Source organism: Salmo salar, chromosome 09 (genome assembly GCF_965601325.2).
Source record: "Salmo salar chromosome 09, fSalSal1, whole genome shotgun sequence".
Taxonomy (NCBI): Eukaryota; Metazoa; Chordata; class Actinopteri; order Salmoniformes; family Salmonidae; genus Salmo; species Salmo salar.
Window position 1 is genome coordinate 151,501,064 of NC_138299.1, and position 17,081 is coordinate 151,518,144.

At 43.8% G+C, this 17,081-nt stretch overlaps 1 protein-coding gene across 1 annotated transcript in view; it reads right to left on the reverse strand.

The window, feature by feature from the left end:
* Positions 1-13,994, reverse strand: part of dync2h1 (dynein cytoplasmic 2 heavy chain 1) — a 328,531-nt gene extending 314,537 nt beyond the window's left edge. The window contains exons 1-20 of the mRNA XM_082956441.1: positions 13,781-13,994; positions 13,114-13,346; positions 12,709-12,879; positions 12,441-12,579; positions 12,102-12,220; positions 11,531-11,675; positions 11,115-11,347; positions 10,649-10,777; positions 9,054-9,167; positions 8,849-8,960; positions 8,622-8,746; positions 8,320-8,495; positions 7,681-7,876; positions 7,478-7,573; positions 7,105-7,368; positions 6,076-6,215; positions 5,447-5,675; positions 1,208-1,335; positions 1,012-1,127; positions 682-809 (exon numbers count right to left, since the gene is read on the reverse strand). Of these exons, the coding sequence (XP_082812567.1) occupies positions 682-809; positions 1,012-1,127; positions 1,208-1,335; positions 5,447-5,675; positions 6,076-6,215; positions 7,105-7,368; positions 7,478-7,573; positions 7,681-7,876; positions 8,320-8,495; positions 8,622-8,746; positions 8,849-8,960; positions 9,054-9,167; positions 10,649-10,777; positions 11,115-11,347; positions 11,531-11,675; positions 12,102-12,220; positions 12,441-12,579; positions 12,709-12,879; positions 13,114-13,296 (2,943 nt within the window). The 5' untranslated portion in view covers positions 13,297-13,346; positions 13,781-13,994. The remainder of the gene's footprint in view (positions 1-681; positions 810-1,011; positions 1,128-1,207; positions 1,336-5,446; positions 5,676-6,075; positions 6,216-7,104; positions 7,369-7,477; positions 7,574-7,680; positions 7,877-8,319; positions 8,496-8,621; positions 8,747-8,848; positions 8,961-9,053; positions 9,168-10,648; positions 10,778-11,114; positions 11,348-11,530; positions 11,676-12,101; positions 12,221-12,440; positions 12,580-12,708; positions 12,880-13,113; positions 13,347-13,780) is intronic.
* Between the last annotated feature and the right edge of the window lie 3,087 nt (positions 13,995-17,081).

The window sequence follows — 17,081 nt, forward strand, 5'->3', positions numbered from 1 at the left end:
TCATTATTAAGGGGACAAGGTGACATCACCTTAACTTTCATTTTAATACACCAATGTTAGCACGATATACTCTTACCTTATTTAAATAAGTACCGCCTTGTAACCAACATCGGAGAAGGCGTGTTTGTGTTTGCAGAGAGGCGCGGTTTATATAGCTACTCTACTGATGCCAAAATTTGACTGTAGGGTGTCAGCAAATCTAATTAAAACTTGACCCTATTCATCTATGGCAACGATACGTCTATGTTTCCCTTTCATCTGTGTCAGCTAGTTACTGGCTAGATAGGTGTTCAGCCAGCATGGAATAAAAGGCGGGAATGGGTCGTTCAAAACTCAGGTCAACACATCGGTCAGTGCTGCTGTGAACCGCATCACGTGAGACAGGCCAAACAGGATATGTATTTTTTTTGTTTTTGATATCATTGGTGCAATTTCAATGTTGTTTGAGCTGCTTTGTGTACCACCAAATTAGATTGAGATGATTTTTCTGCAACACTGGTCACAGCATCCAAATGACTTGACACACAATAGGTGTTTCAAAATTCATAAATATAAGCTCCCCGCCCACTCAGCCTGTCATTTCAAAATTCCTGGTACTTAGCCAAGAGAGAAAAAGTACTTTTCAGAATGACTGTTCAGGACCTTTAAGTAATGTTGAGTCCCTCAGAGTGAGTTTCTTACGTCTGGTTTGCAGGCCTGTATCTGGCTGTGTCTGGCATTGGCCTCTCCTATCTCATCAATACTCTCTGGACGAGAGGACAACGTCTCCATGGCCTCAGTCACAAAACTGTCTATGTCTAGGGTATGGCCTGGAGGGGGGAGAGGAAAGTAAAGAACAAAGACAAGAAAATGAAACAGAAGGATTGTGAAAGGGGAAGAGGGAAACATGTCACATATGAACTAAAGTGTCTTAAAGCCCCTGCACAAAAGACACATCAACAATCACTGGGAGATTTGCATATATACATTTGAGTTAAACGCATATATTTCAAGTGAGGATCCAGGCTTCACCTTGTATGGACTTTCTGAGGGACATCAGCAGGGCGTCAAACAGTCTCTGGATGAGGTCATCAATCACAGCCTTCACTGGCTCACAGTTCACTGAGATACAGTCAACCTTCTCCAGACTGAAAGAGACAAAACGGTTTTATCACGACTGCAACAGTCTGATCAATAGAAGCTATGTGGCCTGTGGGAGGCTGTGTACCTGGGCAGGCGTTCTGACTCCTTCCCTCTGGCCTTCAAGGCCTTGAAGTTCCTCTCCCAGTCCTGGACAGACGATAGCTGCTTCTCCACCAACACCTCCATGTCAACCTGGCCCAGCACCACCCACTCCTACAGAGAGAACACAAAGATAGATATACGCTAGTATAGATCACACATCTCAGGGATTCAGAGTACAGATATACGCTAGGATAGATCACACATCTCAGAGATTCAGAGTACAGATATACGCTAGGATAGATCACATCTCAGAGATTCAGAGTGCAGATATACGGTAGGATAGATAACACATCTCAGAGATTCAGAGTACAGATATACGCTAGGATAGATCACATCTCAGAGATTCAGAGTGCAGATATACGCTAGGATAGATCACACATCTCAGAGATTCAGAGTGCAGATATACGCTAGGATAGATCACACATCTCAGAGATTCAGAGTGCAGACATATACACAGATATACACTGAGTGTACAAAATATGCTCTTTCCATGACAGCCTGACCAGGTGAATCCAGGTGAAAGCTATGACCCCTTATTAATGTTACTTGTTAAATCCTCTTCAATCAGTGTAGATGTTGGGAGGTGACAGGCTAAAGAAGGATTTTTAAGAGACAATGGAGACATGGATTGTGTATGTGTGTCATTCAGAGGGTGAATGGACAAAATATTTAAGTGCCTTTGAACAGGGTATGGTAGTAGGTTCCAGGCACACCGGTTTGTGTCAAGAACTGCAACGCTGCTGGGTTTTTCACTCTCAACAGTTTCCCGTGTGTATGAAGAATGGTCCACCACCCAAAGGACATCCAGCCAACATGACACAACTGTGGGAAGCATTGGAGTCAACATGGACCAGCATCCCTGTGTAACACATTCAACACCTTGTAGAGTCCATGCCCAACGAATTGAGGCTGTTCTGAGGGATAAGGGGGGGGGGGGGGTGCAACACAATATTAGGAAGGTGTTCTTAATGTTTTGAAAACTCACTGTACATTACAGACATATACAGACAGACATTACAAACATTATACACACAGATAGACATTATACACACAGATACAGACATTATATACACAAACAAACATGATATATACAGACAGACATTACAAACATTATATACACAGATAGACATTAGACATTCTAGAGACAGATAGACATTAGAGACATTATGTATACACAGACATGATATACACAGACAATTATTACAGACATTATAGAGACAGATAGACATTAGAGACATTATGTATACAGACAGACATGATATACACAGACAGACATGATATACACAGACAATTATTACAGACATTCTAGAGACAGATAGACATTAGAGACATTATATACACAGATAGACATTAGAGACATTATATACACAGATAGACATTAGAGACATTATATACACAGATAGACATGATATACACAGACAATTATTACAGACATTATATACACAGACAGACATTAGAGACATTATATACACAGATAGACATGATATACACAGACAGACATTATATACACAGATAGACATGATATACACAGACAATTATTACAGACATTATATACACAGACAGACATTATATACACAGACAGACATTAGAGACATTATATACACAGACATGATATACACAGACAATTATTACAGACATTATATACACAGACAGACATTATATACACAGACAGATATTACAGACATTATATACACAGACAGACATGCTATACACAGACAATTATTACAGACATTATAGAGACAGATAGACATTACAGACATTATATACACAGACAGACAGACATTATATACACAGACAGACATTATATACACAGACAGACATTATATACACAGACAGACATTACAGACATTATAGAGACAGACAGACATTACAGACATTATATACACAGACAGACATTATACAGTGAGTGAAAAAAGTATTTGATCCCCTGCTGATTTTATACATTTGCCCACTGACAAAGACATGATCAGTCTATAATTTTAATGGTAGGTTTATTTGAACAGTGAGAGACAGAATAACAACCAAAAAATCCAGAAAAACGCATGTCAAAAATGTTATAAATTGATTTGCATTTTAATGAGGGAAAAAAGTATTTGACCCCTCTGCATAACATGACTTAGTACTTGGTGGCAAAACCCTTGCTGGCAATCACAGAGGTCAGACGTTTCTTGTAGTTGGCCACCAGGTTTGCACACATCTCAGGAGGGATTTTGTCCCACTCCTCTTTGCAGATCTTCTCCAAGTCATTAAGGTTTCGAGGCTGACGTTTGGCAACTCGAACCTTCAGCTCCCTCCACAGATTTTTTATGGGATTAAGGTCTGGAGACTGGCTAGGCCACTCCAGGACCTTAATGTGCTTCTTCTTGAGCCACTCCTTTGTTGCCTTGGCCGTGTGTTTTGGGTCATTGTCATGCTGGAATACCCATCCACAACCCATTTTCAATGCCCTGGCTGAGGGACCGAGGTTCTCACCCAAGATTTCACGGTACATGACCCCGTCTATCGTCCCTTTGATGCGGTGAAGTTGTCCTGTCCCCTTAGCAGAAAAACACCCCCTTAGCATAATGTTTCCACCTCCATGTTTGACGGTGGGGATGATGTTCTTGGGGTCATAGGCATCATTCCTCCTCCTCCAAACACGGCGAGTTGAGTTGATGCCAAAGAGCTCAATTTTGATCTCATCTGACCACAACACTTTCACCCAGTTGTCCTCTGAATCATTCAGATGTTCATTGGCAAACTTCAGACGGGCATGTAGATGTGCTTTCTTGAGCAGGGGGACCTTGCAGGCGCTGCAGGATTTCAGTCCTTCACGGCGTAGTGTGTTACCAATTGTTTTCTTGGTGACTATGGTGCCAGCTGCCTTGAGATCATTGACAAGATCCTCCCGTGTAGTTCTGGGCTGATTCCTCACCGTTCTCATGATCATTGCAACTCCACGAGGTGAGATCTTGCATGGAGCCCCAGGCCGAGGGAGATTGACAGTTCTTTTGTATCTCTTCCATTTGGGAATAATCGCACCAACTGTTGTCACCTTCTCACCAAGCTGCTTGGCGATGGTCTTGTAGCACATTCCAGCCTTGTTTACGTCTACAATCTTGTCCCTGACATCCTTGGACAGCTCTTTGGTCTTGGCCATGGTGGAGAGTTTGGAATCTGATTGATTGCTTCTGTGGACAGGTGTCTTTTATACAGGTAACAAACTGAGATTAGGAGCACTCCCTTTAAGAGTGTGCTCCTAATCTCAGCTCGTTACCTGTATAAAAGACACCTGGGAGCCAGAAATCTTTCTGATTGAGAGGGGGTCAAATACTTATTTCCCTCATTAAAATGCAAATCAATTTATAACATTTTTGACGTGCGTTTTTCTGATGTTATTCTGTCTCTCACTGTTCAAATAAACCTACTATTAAAATGATAGACTGATCATTTCTTTGTCAGTGGGCAAACGTACAAAATCATCAGGGGATCAAATACTTTTTTCCCCCACTGTATACACAGACAGACATTACAGACATTATATACATAGACAGATATTACAGACATTATATACACAGACAGATATTACAGACATTATATACATAGACAGATATTACAGACATTATATACACAGACAGACATTATATACACAGACAGACATTATATACACAGACAGACATTATATACACAGACAGACATTACAGACATTATATACACAGACAGACATTACATACACAGACAGATATTACAGACATTATATACACAGACATTATATACATAGATAGACGTGGTTCAGGTGGAGATTGGTTGGACTTTCATTTGGCTTGACTTGGGTCTTCATCACATAAAGCCATTCAGTCAGTTTATGTTTGTGTCTAATCTGGACCACATGTGGGCGTGTTGATTGAGTTTCTGTGCGGGATGTGACAGAAACTGTGGTGTACCACATTACATTCCTGAGTTGTAGAAAAGGCAGAAGAAAGCTTTGCTTTTGGGGACAGGGGGTTTCCCTCCTAAAACCACAAGACGCATGAAAGGAAACTGAAAAGACTACCACTACCACTAAAAGGGAAATTAAACCCAGTGTCAAAATAAAACCATGCCAGAAATACAACAATTACCCAAAATTTATTCAAATAATGGAGGTATTCTTTTTAAAAGACAGAATCCTGGTACATTAGTTAATGACAGATATTCCAACAGAGTCAACCACTGAGCAACACTCTTTAACACACATACACACCTTAAACTTGTCCTGAACGCCCAGCAGCCGGCTGAAGAGGTCCTCTGCTTTGCTGAAGATGGTAAGGAAGCCTGATGCGTTCCTGTCAATCATGACGCTGAAGATGAGCTCCTCCCCCTGGGCGCTGACTCCTTTGAACTGGTTGGGGATAGAGATGAACCTCTTCATCTCTCTGAAGTACTTGGCCCTCACCTCCTCAAACGGAGGACGGAACTGAAGACGACCCTGCCTACAGATGGGGGCGACAGCAGAGCAGAGCTGGGCTTATATGTTTTACTATTTTACAATGCAGTATTATATTACAGTAGGAGAGAGACAGAGAGAGACAAAAAGTGAGACAGAGACAGACTGAGACAGAAAGCGAGACAGAGACAAAGAGAGAGACAGAGAGAAAAAGACAGAGAGAGACAGAGACAAAGAGACAGAGACAAAGAGACAGAGAGAGAGAGACAGAGAGAGAGAGACAGAGAGAGAGAGACAGAGAGAGAGACAGAGAGAGAGCGAGACAGAGACAAAGAGAGAGAGACAGAGAGAGACAGCAGAGAGAGAGACGAGACAAAGAGAGAGAGACAGAGACAAAGAGACAGAGAGAGAGAGCGAGACAGAGACAAAGAGAGAGTGCCACTGACTTGAAAGTGAGGTCTATGTGTATCTCAGGCAGGTTCTTGTTGAGAGCCTCCAGTCCAGTCTGGTACTGATGTTCCAGAGCCTTGTAGAGCTGGTGGTTCCAGTGCTGTCTCCAGGCCTTCATCTCCCCTGACCTGAACCCCTACATCCCCAAACACACAACCTCAACATCAAATAGCAGACAGGAGTAAAGACTTTCTAACCACACATACCCTCATCACTGTCCGGCTGTGTGGTCCAGTGCTGCAAGGAAAGACCTAGTTAAGCTGCAGCTGGCCCAGAACAGAGCATCACGTCTTGCTCTTCATTGTAATCAGAGGGCTGATATAAATACTATGCATGCCAGTCTCTCTTGGCTCAGAGTTGAGGAGAGACTGACTGCATCACTTGTTATTTTTACAAGAAACAATCATGTGTTGAAATCCCAAATTGTTTGCATATTAAACTTACACACACACACACTTACCTCACCAGACATGCCACCAGGGGTCTTTTCAAATTGTTTGCATAGTCAACTTACACACACACACTTACCTCACCAGACATGCCACCAGGGGTCTTTTCATAGTTCCCAAATCCAGAACAAATTCAAAAAAACGTACAGTATTATATAGAGCCATTATTGCATGGAACTTCCTTCCATCTCATATTACTCAAATAAACAGCAAACCTGGTTTCAAAAAACAGATAAAGCAACACCTCACGTCACAACGCCTCTCTCCTATTTGACCTAGATAGTTGGTGTGTATGGATTGATATGTAGGCTACGTGTGCCTTTTTAAACATGTATGTAGTTCTGTTCTTGAGATGTTCTTGTCTAATGATGTTCTGTATTATGTCATTCTGTATTATGTCATTCTGTATTATGTTTCATGTTTTGTGTGGACCCCAGGAAGTGTAGCTGCTGCTTTTGCAACAGCTAATGGGAACCCTAATAAAATACCAAATACTAAGCACTGACCTTTATAACTCTTACCCTAATCTCAGCCCTCTAGCCAGACTCCCTACTCTCTACCATTCTCTGTGGTTACCTGTGCCTCCAGTGTGGCGAACCCGGTGCGTAGCTCCTGTAAGCCGTCCTTCCAGCGCTGCTGGTGCCTCAGCAGGTCCACAGTCATCAGGGCCACCACCTTCTCAGTGAAGTCTGTGTGCCACTTCCTAAGTTTCCGGTTCTCAGTGGAGAGTCTCTCTGCGGCAGACTGGAGTTTTCCAATGTACACCTCCAGCTCTTTGGGGTTATCCCAGGTGATCTGCAGCTTCCCGCCAGACTCCCGGGATTGGGACCGTGGATTCTGCTGCATCGGGAAAAGGGACAGGATCAGGATATTTGGAATGGTATAACTTAAAGCATTCAGTTGGGGAGATGGTGGTAACAGATCCATAAGCCTATGGATGAGTCAGTACCTTGATGACCTGCTCAAAGGCCAGGGCATAGCTGAGCATCATGGGTCTCTGAGAGGAGATCATCTGCTGGTCGATGGTGTTGTAGAAATGGGCCACCTGCCATTGACAAACACAGTCACATCTCAACACAAATAAAATACAGGACGTGGGTCCATGTAAAACAGAGTGTGTGTGTGTGTGTGAGTGTGCGTGTGTGTCCTTGCCTGTTTGAGGATGATGGCCTGTCTGTAGAACTTGTCTGCGGTGTTGGCAGCCTGCTGGATCTTGGCTGGGATGGGGAAGCCAAGGGCTGACAGCTGTCTAACCTCCCTCAGCAGAGTCACCAGACGGTCAGAGTACTGGATCTTCAGCTTCCCATCTATATGGTCCAGCTCCATCACACGGTTACTGGCCTGAAGACTGGAGGGAGGGAGAACACTGGGTTTATTATACAGTATTAATACACAATGGATGGACTGATTGGAGGAGGGAGGGAGGGAGTTTATTATACAGTATTAATACACAATGGATGGACTGATTGGAGGAGGGAGGGAGGGAGTTTATTATACAGTATTAATACACAATGGATGGACTGATTGGAGGAGGGAGGGAGGGAGTTTATTATACAGTATTAATACACAATGGATGGACTGATTGGAGGAGGGAGGGAGGGAGGGAGGGAGGGAGGGAGGGAGGGAGGGAGGGAGGGAGGGAGGGAGGGAGGGAGGGAGGGAGGGAGGGAGGGAGGGAGGGAGGGAGGGAGGGAGGGAGGGAGGGAGGGAGGGAGGGAGTTTATTATACAGTATTAATACACAATGGATGGACTGATTGACAGACAAATTGCTGTATGGTTCTCAGCTGACCTGATGCCAGACTTGGGGTCAGAGAGGCCAGAGAGGATGTCTCTGGACCAGTCATCAAACTGTTCCTGTTCGTAGGCCCGTAGAACCTCCAGCAGGTCGTCACAGAGCCGCAGGAACGAGTGGAACCCTGACAGGTCTGACAGCAGAGCCTGCGCTATCTTGATGGAGTCCTCCACCTCAGGTACAAACAGTCAGCCGATCAATCAACACACACTGTGCTCTCACACTCACACACACACACACACACACACACACACACACACACACACACACAGAGAGAAAGAGACAAACTGCACACACACCTTATGGAGAAGCTGGCGGACCCATACAATGTTGTTGACGACCTCAGGGAGATTCCGGCCAGCCAGGGGGCCGGACTTTTCTCCCGGGGCGCCATGGCAACGACCCTCAAAGTCTGTCCGCAGCACTGGGAGGGGTCAAAGGTCAATTCAGGATTAGGGCATGAGGGGTGACATTACAAACAACATTATGACATACAGTCTCTGTGAAGTACTGAACTCCTACTGACCCTTGATGTATTCCAGTAGTCTGGCCAGCAGAGTCTCTCTCTCTGGCTGCAGCTCCTTGCTGACGTTGGGTCGTCTGATCAGCTCCTTGTGCTTCTGAAACACCTGCAGCAGCTGCATACACAAGTTCAATGAATTAATAATGAGGTCAGCTTTTTCAAAACAATGAAATTCAACTTCATGTAACTAGACAAGTGATGTTCTGACCTGCTGTGGGTTGTCCTGTACATCTGCGATGTAGGCCTTCAGTCTGCCTGCCACCTCCTGCTCTGCTGGGGCGATGGCTCGCTCAAACTGGGCTACTGCCGCCCTCCACAGAGGCTACAGCAGAGAGAGAGATATCAACCAGCTCAGGTAACTCTGTAAACATTAAAGCTTCTAATATGTAGTTCTGTCATTTTACAAACTCTCTGTCTTTCAATTCAATTTAAGGGGCTTTATTGGCATGGGAAGCATATGTTTACATTGCCAAAGCAAGTGAAGTAGATAATAAACAAAAGTTAAATAAACAATACAAAAATGAACAGCAAAATAAATCTCAATTTCACTTTCAATTCATATGTTTACATTGCCAAAGCAAGTGAAGTAGATAATAAACAAAAGTTAAATAAACAATACAAAAATGAACAGCAAAATAAATCTCAATTTCACTTTCAATTCATATGTTCACATTGCCAAAGCAAGTCATATTATGTATATACACAGTGTTGTAATGATGTGCAAATAGTTAAAGTACAAAAGGGAAAATAAATAAACAAAAATAGGTTGTATTTACAATGGTGTTTGTTCTTCACTGGTTGCCCTTTTCTTGTGGCAAAACGGTCAGAAATCTTGCACACTGTGGTATTTCACCCAATGGATACGGGAGTTAATCAAAATTGGATTTGTTCTCGAATTCTTTGTGGGTCTGGGAAATATGTGACTAATACGGTCATACATTTGGCAGGAGGTTAGGAAGTGCAGGTCAGTTTCCACCTCATTTTGTGGCCTGTCTTCTCTTGAGAGCCAGGTCTGCCTACGGTGGCCTCTCTCAATAGCAAGGCTATGCTCACTGAGTCTGTATAAGGTCAAAGCTTTCCTTAAGTTTCAGTCAGTCACAGTGGTCAGGTATTCTGCCACTGTGTACTCTCTGTTTAGGGCCAATTAGCATTCTAGTTTGCTCAGTTTTTTTGTTAATTCTTTCCAATGTGTCAAGTAATTTTATTTTTGTTTCCTCATGATTTGGTTGGGTCTAATTGTGTTGCTGTCCTGGGGCTCTGTGGGGTCTGTTTGTGTTTGTGAACAGAGCCCCAGGACCAGCTTGCTGAGGGGACTCTTCTCCAGGTTCATCTCTCTGTAGGTGATGGCTTTGTTATGGAAGGTTTGGGAATCGCTTACTTTTAGGTGGTTGTAGAATTTAACGGCTCTTTTCTGGATTTTGACAATTACCGGGTATCTGCCTAATTCTGATCTGCATGTATTATTTGGTGTTTTACGTTGTACACAAAATATATTTTTGCAGAGTCTCATTTTGTGAATTCTTGGTTGGTGAGCGGACCCCAGACCTCACAACCATAAAGGGCAATGTGTTCTATAACTGATTCAAGTATTTTTAGCCAGATCCTAATTGGAATGACACATTTTATGCTCTTTTTGATGGCGTAGAAGGCCTTTCTTGCCTTGTCTCTCAGATCGTTCACAGCTTTGTGGAAGTTACCTGATGCTGATGTTGATTCCGAGGTATGTATAGTTTTTTGTGTGCTCTAGGGAATTTGTATTTGGTCAGGTACTGCAGAATGTTTGTGGCCAATTTGTTGATATACCTCAGTATAGGGGTTGTAATGTAAGGGGTTGAGGCCGGAGAAGGGTTCAAAGACGTGAGCCAAGGCCTGCTGTTTTCCTCCAGGCAGCAGACGAAGCAGCTTCTCATGGACCGTACGGATCGTCACCACCTGTGACACACACACATCCACACACAGGTCAGTTGGTCAAGAACTGTAAGGATCATCACCTCAGAAAGAGAAGCGGTCAAAGATGAGTCACGGACAGTCATACATGTCAAATATACAGTACACACACGTCATTAAGTCATATGGTAAAACTTCATCAGTAACCACAGGATAGAATATCAGGAAAATTGTCACATAAGAAAAAAAGGAAGTGAGGTGTAGTGACTTAGTCAAAAGGATCCAGGAAGAGGGAGTACAGGGCTATCCTATACTTCCTGATATACAATTATGACAATGATGTTAATGACACTGAGAATGATTGACAGCTGGTGCATCTGACCTCATCCAGTCTCTGAGCCAGGCTGTGCAGGGTCTGGGGGCGATGCTTGTCTCCCTTCCAGGGGTAAGGGGCATATCTCTTCCACACCTGTCCACTCAGGTGCTCACAGGCCGACACCCACTGCTCACAGATGACCAGGCCGACTCTCAGGCTCTCCCTCACAGACAGGAACGGGTCCAAAAAGAGTTTCACACCACTCAGTTTCTTCTGCACGTACCTGCCCAGCGCACCACCTGACACACATAAACACACAGTCAGAAACACAAGCCACGGCAGGCCTTCTGAAATAATGCAACACCACCATTATAAATACAGTAGCTAGCTCTCTGACAGCTCATTTTCAGCTCCAGGCGTGGTCATCTGTGAGCAGTGGGTGTCGGCCTGTGTGTGTGTGTGTGTGTGTGTGTGTGGCGTACCGATGACGTCCATGAGTCTGAGCATGCGTGTCTCAGGAAAAGGATCATGGTCATTCTGCCTCCACACGTCATCCAGTGTGTCTCTGCTCACCTCCACCAGCTCCACAGCATCAGCCAGACAGACACCATCCAAACCACTGTAGTCCTGATACACACAGAGGGATGAGACAGTCAACATGCTCACTCACCCCATTCCTTCCTTACTCTTTCGTCCATCATAGGTTGATGGTGACCATGACATGATTGATTGGGATGAGTCTGGGGTACGGTGAGTGAGCAGATGGCTGATGAGGACAATCTGAGCCGGGAACACTCTTTACTTAACTGCCTTTATTGTCCCCTTGGGGAACATTCGTGGCAGTATCATTCACGTCATACACAATACACAATAGAACTTCATGACAGTCATATACAGTATGAGAAGCCTGCTGGTCTTTGTGATTGGATCGGGACATTAGCCCATGCTATTTAGGAGGGATATCACATTTGGCACAAATTATTGTCTGGTCCTGTTTTTTCACTCTTTGGCACACTGGACATGATATAATGGTAGTATACATGCAGTCCATGCCTTCTCTATGGGCTTGAAGAGCTCAGAGAAGTGTGCGGCCCTCTCTCTCACAGTGCTCCTGTCCCCAGACTCAGAGAGATCAGCCCAGTACTGGAATTCATCCACCGGGGTCAGGATACCTGCACAGACAGAAGAACACACCAACAGGAGGTTTTCAACTTTCAACTATGATTAGACCGGGGATCGTTGTTGCTCTTATGTCTTGATATCATTTGATGTAATTCCCCTGTTACATTTTGATGTACTAGTAGATATATCCTAGGCTGAGGGGTTTGCTAAAGCTCATAGAGATCCGGATCCAGGCTATTCTGAATCATGTGATGAGCAGTGTGCACCCACCCAGGATGTCATCTTCCCCTTGGCTCCTCCTGCCAGCGTCTTCTGTTCCAGCCCTGCGGACCACAGAGCCCAGCCCCTGCTCCAGCTCACTTAGCAGGCCCGCAAGCTTAGGGTCAAATGCTGAGCTCCACCGCTCATCCTTGAATAAGGGAATACATTAAAAAAAAAAATCAATAAACACACCTGTAACTCACACCTGCAAGGTATAAAGGTATTACCTCTTTAGTACACAGGTATATATGTTCATCACACAGGCAACATATCCCACCTTGAGCAGCATAGGTGCGAACACCTGTCGCACGGCCTGGTAGAGGGTACTGATAGGAGACTCTAGCATGGAGGACACCAGGACATTCTGGTGCAGGTTCTCCTCTGTTATCACTGTGGGACGCAGCTTGAAGAACACTAGCACCTTCTCTCTGCTGTACCCAGCCTCAATCTGTAAACAGCCATAACAAAATGCAGGGAAAAAAATAGGATATTGGTTTGGGGTTAGGTCAATTTCGATTATGTAGGAACAAAATTATAAAGTCAGTAGCTAAGTTCCTGGTTAGCAAGAAAACGTCTGTTCTCATCTTGGTAGATGCGAACAGAGAAAGAAGTGTATGTTTATCAATGTATGTGTTTTACATGGTTTCTAATTTGATATTATATGTTGTACTGTCTAGTATACCTTGTTTGACAGGCACAGGTCATTCTCGTGTTTGTTGACAGCAAGCACGAATTCGTTCCCATCATCTAAGAAGTTGTTGAGTTCCTCAGACCCAACCAGGGATGCAGACGGCTTTAGGCCGAAGTAGTTCCCTGTCGTGGTGAGGACGAACTGCTTGCGGGCGTCATCCGAGCCGTGAGGCATCTCACACTTCTTGTTTTGTGGCTCAAGTGGACAGATTGTTTTCGGATTCCCTGGTGAAAAAAACAGCTAATGTCATACTCTGACGACGTCACACATCCCTACCTGGGCTAACCAAAAGTCTGTCAAGCCAAACCACTTGTTACTCACTAACTAGCTGCATTGCTAAGCTAGCTATTTATCTTAAAAACCATAGTCCATAAACGTCCAATAATGTACCGTTAGCAAACTGACGGACAGTGGTAAAGACGAAACGCACTGGCATCACTGAGATATATATGAACTGGCATGTTATGGAGTTTGCGATCTACCTGGAAAGCTAACGACCTAGGTAGGTAGCTAGTTAGCGTAGCACATAAGTGAGCGAAGAGTAGCTCGAGTCCCCATAAAAAACTAGCGTAGTTATCATGCTACCCTATAGCTAGCAAGTTCATAACAGTTTCATCTAGCTAGCTAGTAACGTTAGCTAGCTAGATACCGTACTTACGGGTTAAAGAGGTCGCTTAGACTGTAAGACCGAATGTGGACATCAAAGCACTAAATTACATCTGCAACGTAAAAAGGAACATTACTATCCTAATTATAGGCGAGTGGGTACTTCTGCATAATCTGCAGTTGATGTGTTGTTTCTGCACCAAGAGTGAAGCTGGCGTAGTTACCATTGAAACTACGGCAGCTACGTAGCTGGCTATCTCAACTGCAGTGCTCACTGGTTGGCTACGTAAAATGTTTTTCAACTGCCGTAGCTATCGGTGGTAGACCACTGGCAGAGAGAAGGGCTTCCACTTTACTGTTGTCACGTACACCGGATACATACAGCTGGTCTAAAACTGTACAGTCAAACTAGCTTTTATGAGGTCTTTCCAACAATGCAGAAGAACGGTAATGGATTCCCTAGCGGAAAAAGCAGCTAACATCAAAGTGAATCATACTCACACATCCTGCAAAACAAATATGGCAACCTTCAGGGTAGCTACTTTGCTAAACTAGGGATTTTGCCTAAAAGAAGAAAAACACACGTGAAATACAAAAAATGAAATGAAAACAGATTGCAGTTCAGTGTTGCCAACTAATTTTCTGGGTAAATTGCTAGAGGCAGGTTGATTTGTTGCTAAATGATGTCGGGATGTCATTGCGTGAGCTGCATCATTACGTATAATACACAATAAACCTTTCTCAAATTGGCTGGCCATCTCGGCGAAAAATATGATTTGACATTTGTGCAGGTACAGACTCCCACACTTTTCTGTACTTCTGGCTGTACAATTTTGATTGAGGCATGTTGATTGATGTTGTAAGTTCTGTTCAAGATCAAACATTCGTGACCAACTATATTCATTGGGTTTGGCTGCTGAGCGCCTGCTGCTGACGTCACTCACAAAGCACTGTTGCAGCCAGGCACGTGTGTTGTGACTGAGTGTGTGACAGAGAAAATCACTTTTGTGTCATTTAGAGGGAAAATGCGTGCATTTTAGCGTTTGAGTCACTTTTCAAAAGTTGCTAAAAGTTCCAAATACATCTTTAAAGTAGCAAAATTTGTTGCTCGGTGCATTTTGAAAAAAAAAGTTGCCAGTGTAGTCTGAAAAATTGCTAAATCTAGCAACAAAATTGCTAAATTGGCGTCACTGAGTCACTGTATACAGTATATACAGGTCAGTGCCATTAATACAATGTGCAGGTGTACTGGAGTGATTGACGAACAGTACCTTCAGAAAGTATTCACGTCCCTTGACTTTTTCTACAGTTAGTTGTGTTACAAAGGGGGGTAAAAATTGATTTAATTCAACAACAAAAACATTCTACAATTTACACAAAATACTCTGTAATGTCAAAGTGGAAGGAAAAATGTAACTCTGTAGATCTGGCCTCTACATGGAATTCCAATTTCAGAAAGTTCAACAGCAATAAATAAAATCACCATCATGGAATTAAATAAAAACAAGCTCCATTCATCATCTCTAGTCCTTCATCACTGACCCGGCAACAAGCCACTGCTTGCAAGTCAATGCTATAAAGTACCTATCTGATGTATGCCAGCCGGTATGATGTAACTGAGACAGGAATGCATGTTGGCTAGGAGGATGCTTCGGTGTTTCTTAGTTTCCTAGGGCACGGCTCAAATGGCAGGATTCAGACTCAGAAGGTTCACCCAGCAAGGCCCATTCAGGAGAACAGCCCCTGACTGTGTGATATTATAGACCAGAGAAAAATCACATGGGCGGCATAATAATGGTTATTGGAGAAGCTAAAGCAAATGGAACATATCACATGGCTTTTTCATAGTTTAGCTTGAGGTTTCAATTCTCTCTGGATTGTATAATGTACTAGTGTAATTTATAGTAGTGAAACATTTCCAGCTGGTTCACATCAGAATAGTTTTCAGAATTTTTGAATCAGTCTTTATGAGGGAAGAACACATCAAGGCTAAAATGGCAGGCATAGTTGTAATAGTGAGTCCTTGTAGAGGTTCAGCACAGCCTAGTGTAGTGTGGATGGTCCTGCTCGTGGAACATTTCAGACCATTTATTTTTAATATCAAATCACTTTCATAAACTGTCAGGTCAGGACTAAGATAGTTGTTTATTCTACTTTTTATTATGTTTTAAAGAGGGAGCTAGGAAGAAAGTATAGTCTGCCTTCTGCAGAGGAAGTTCTTATGACATTATGAATATGGAGATGTCAGCAGTAGAGCTCTGTTTCTCGTTTTAAAGAATGTAGGAAATTAAGGGAATCCCTTTCAATATAAATAGATGGCCACCCTTTCCCGGAAGCCCCTTCTTTGTTTTCTTTTGAAGTTATTCTTATGGTTTTTATGATCTCATCCCTCAGCCACGGAGTAAGAGCTCCTCACTTCCTTTAACGTGTGTGTGCGTGTGTGTGTGTGTGTGTGCCGAGGTAATCGGTGTGATGAGTTGGTAGGGAGTTTCTGCAGTTCATGTTTGTATTGAGGTTTACCACACCTCTGTTCGTGTCTGAGTTTAGCCCTCATGCTGCATACTGTGTCAGCATGGTCTGATCTGATCGTCTGATATCTGTAGCCTGAATGGAGGGGAGGAAAGCCTCATCCTAACACATTCTTTAGCAGTTAGGTACGTGGTTTGGGGGTATGAGAACTTGTGTGTGTATGCTTACAGCTGAGACCTGGGTGTAGACACTGCAGTTAGTATCCACCTGGTTAGAGTGTTGCTGAACAGCTGAGACCTGGGTGTAGACACTGCAGTTAGTATCCACCTGGTTAGAGTGTTGCTGAACAGCTGAGACCTGGGTGTAGACACTGCAGTTAGTCCCCACCTGGTTAGAGTGTTGCTGAACAGCTGAGACCTGGGTGTAGACACTGCAGTTAGTATCCACCTGGTTAGAGTGTTGCTGAACAGCTGAGACCTGGGTGTAGACACTGCAGTAGGTATCCACCTGGTTAGAGTGTTGCTGAACAGCTGAGACCTGGGTGTAGACACTGCAGTTAGTCCCCACCTGGTTAGAGTGTTGCTGAACAGCTGAGACCTGGGTGTAGACACTGCAGTAGGTATCCACCTGGTTAGAGTGTTGCTGAACAGCTGAGACCTGGGTGTAGACACTGCAGTTAGTCCCCACCTGGTTAGAGTGTTGCTGAACAGCTGAGACCTGGGTGTAGACACTGCAGTTAGTATCCACCTGGTTAGAGTGTTGCTGAACAGCTGAGACCTGGGTGTAGACACTGCAGTAGGTATCCACCTGGTTAGAGTGTTGCTGAACAGCTGAGACCTGGGTGTAGACACTGCAGTTAGTATCCACCTGGTTAGAGTGTTGCT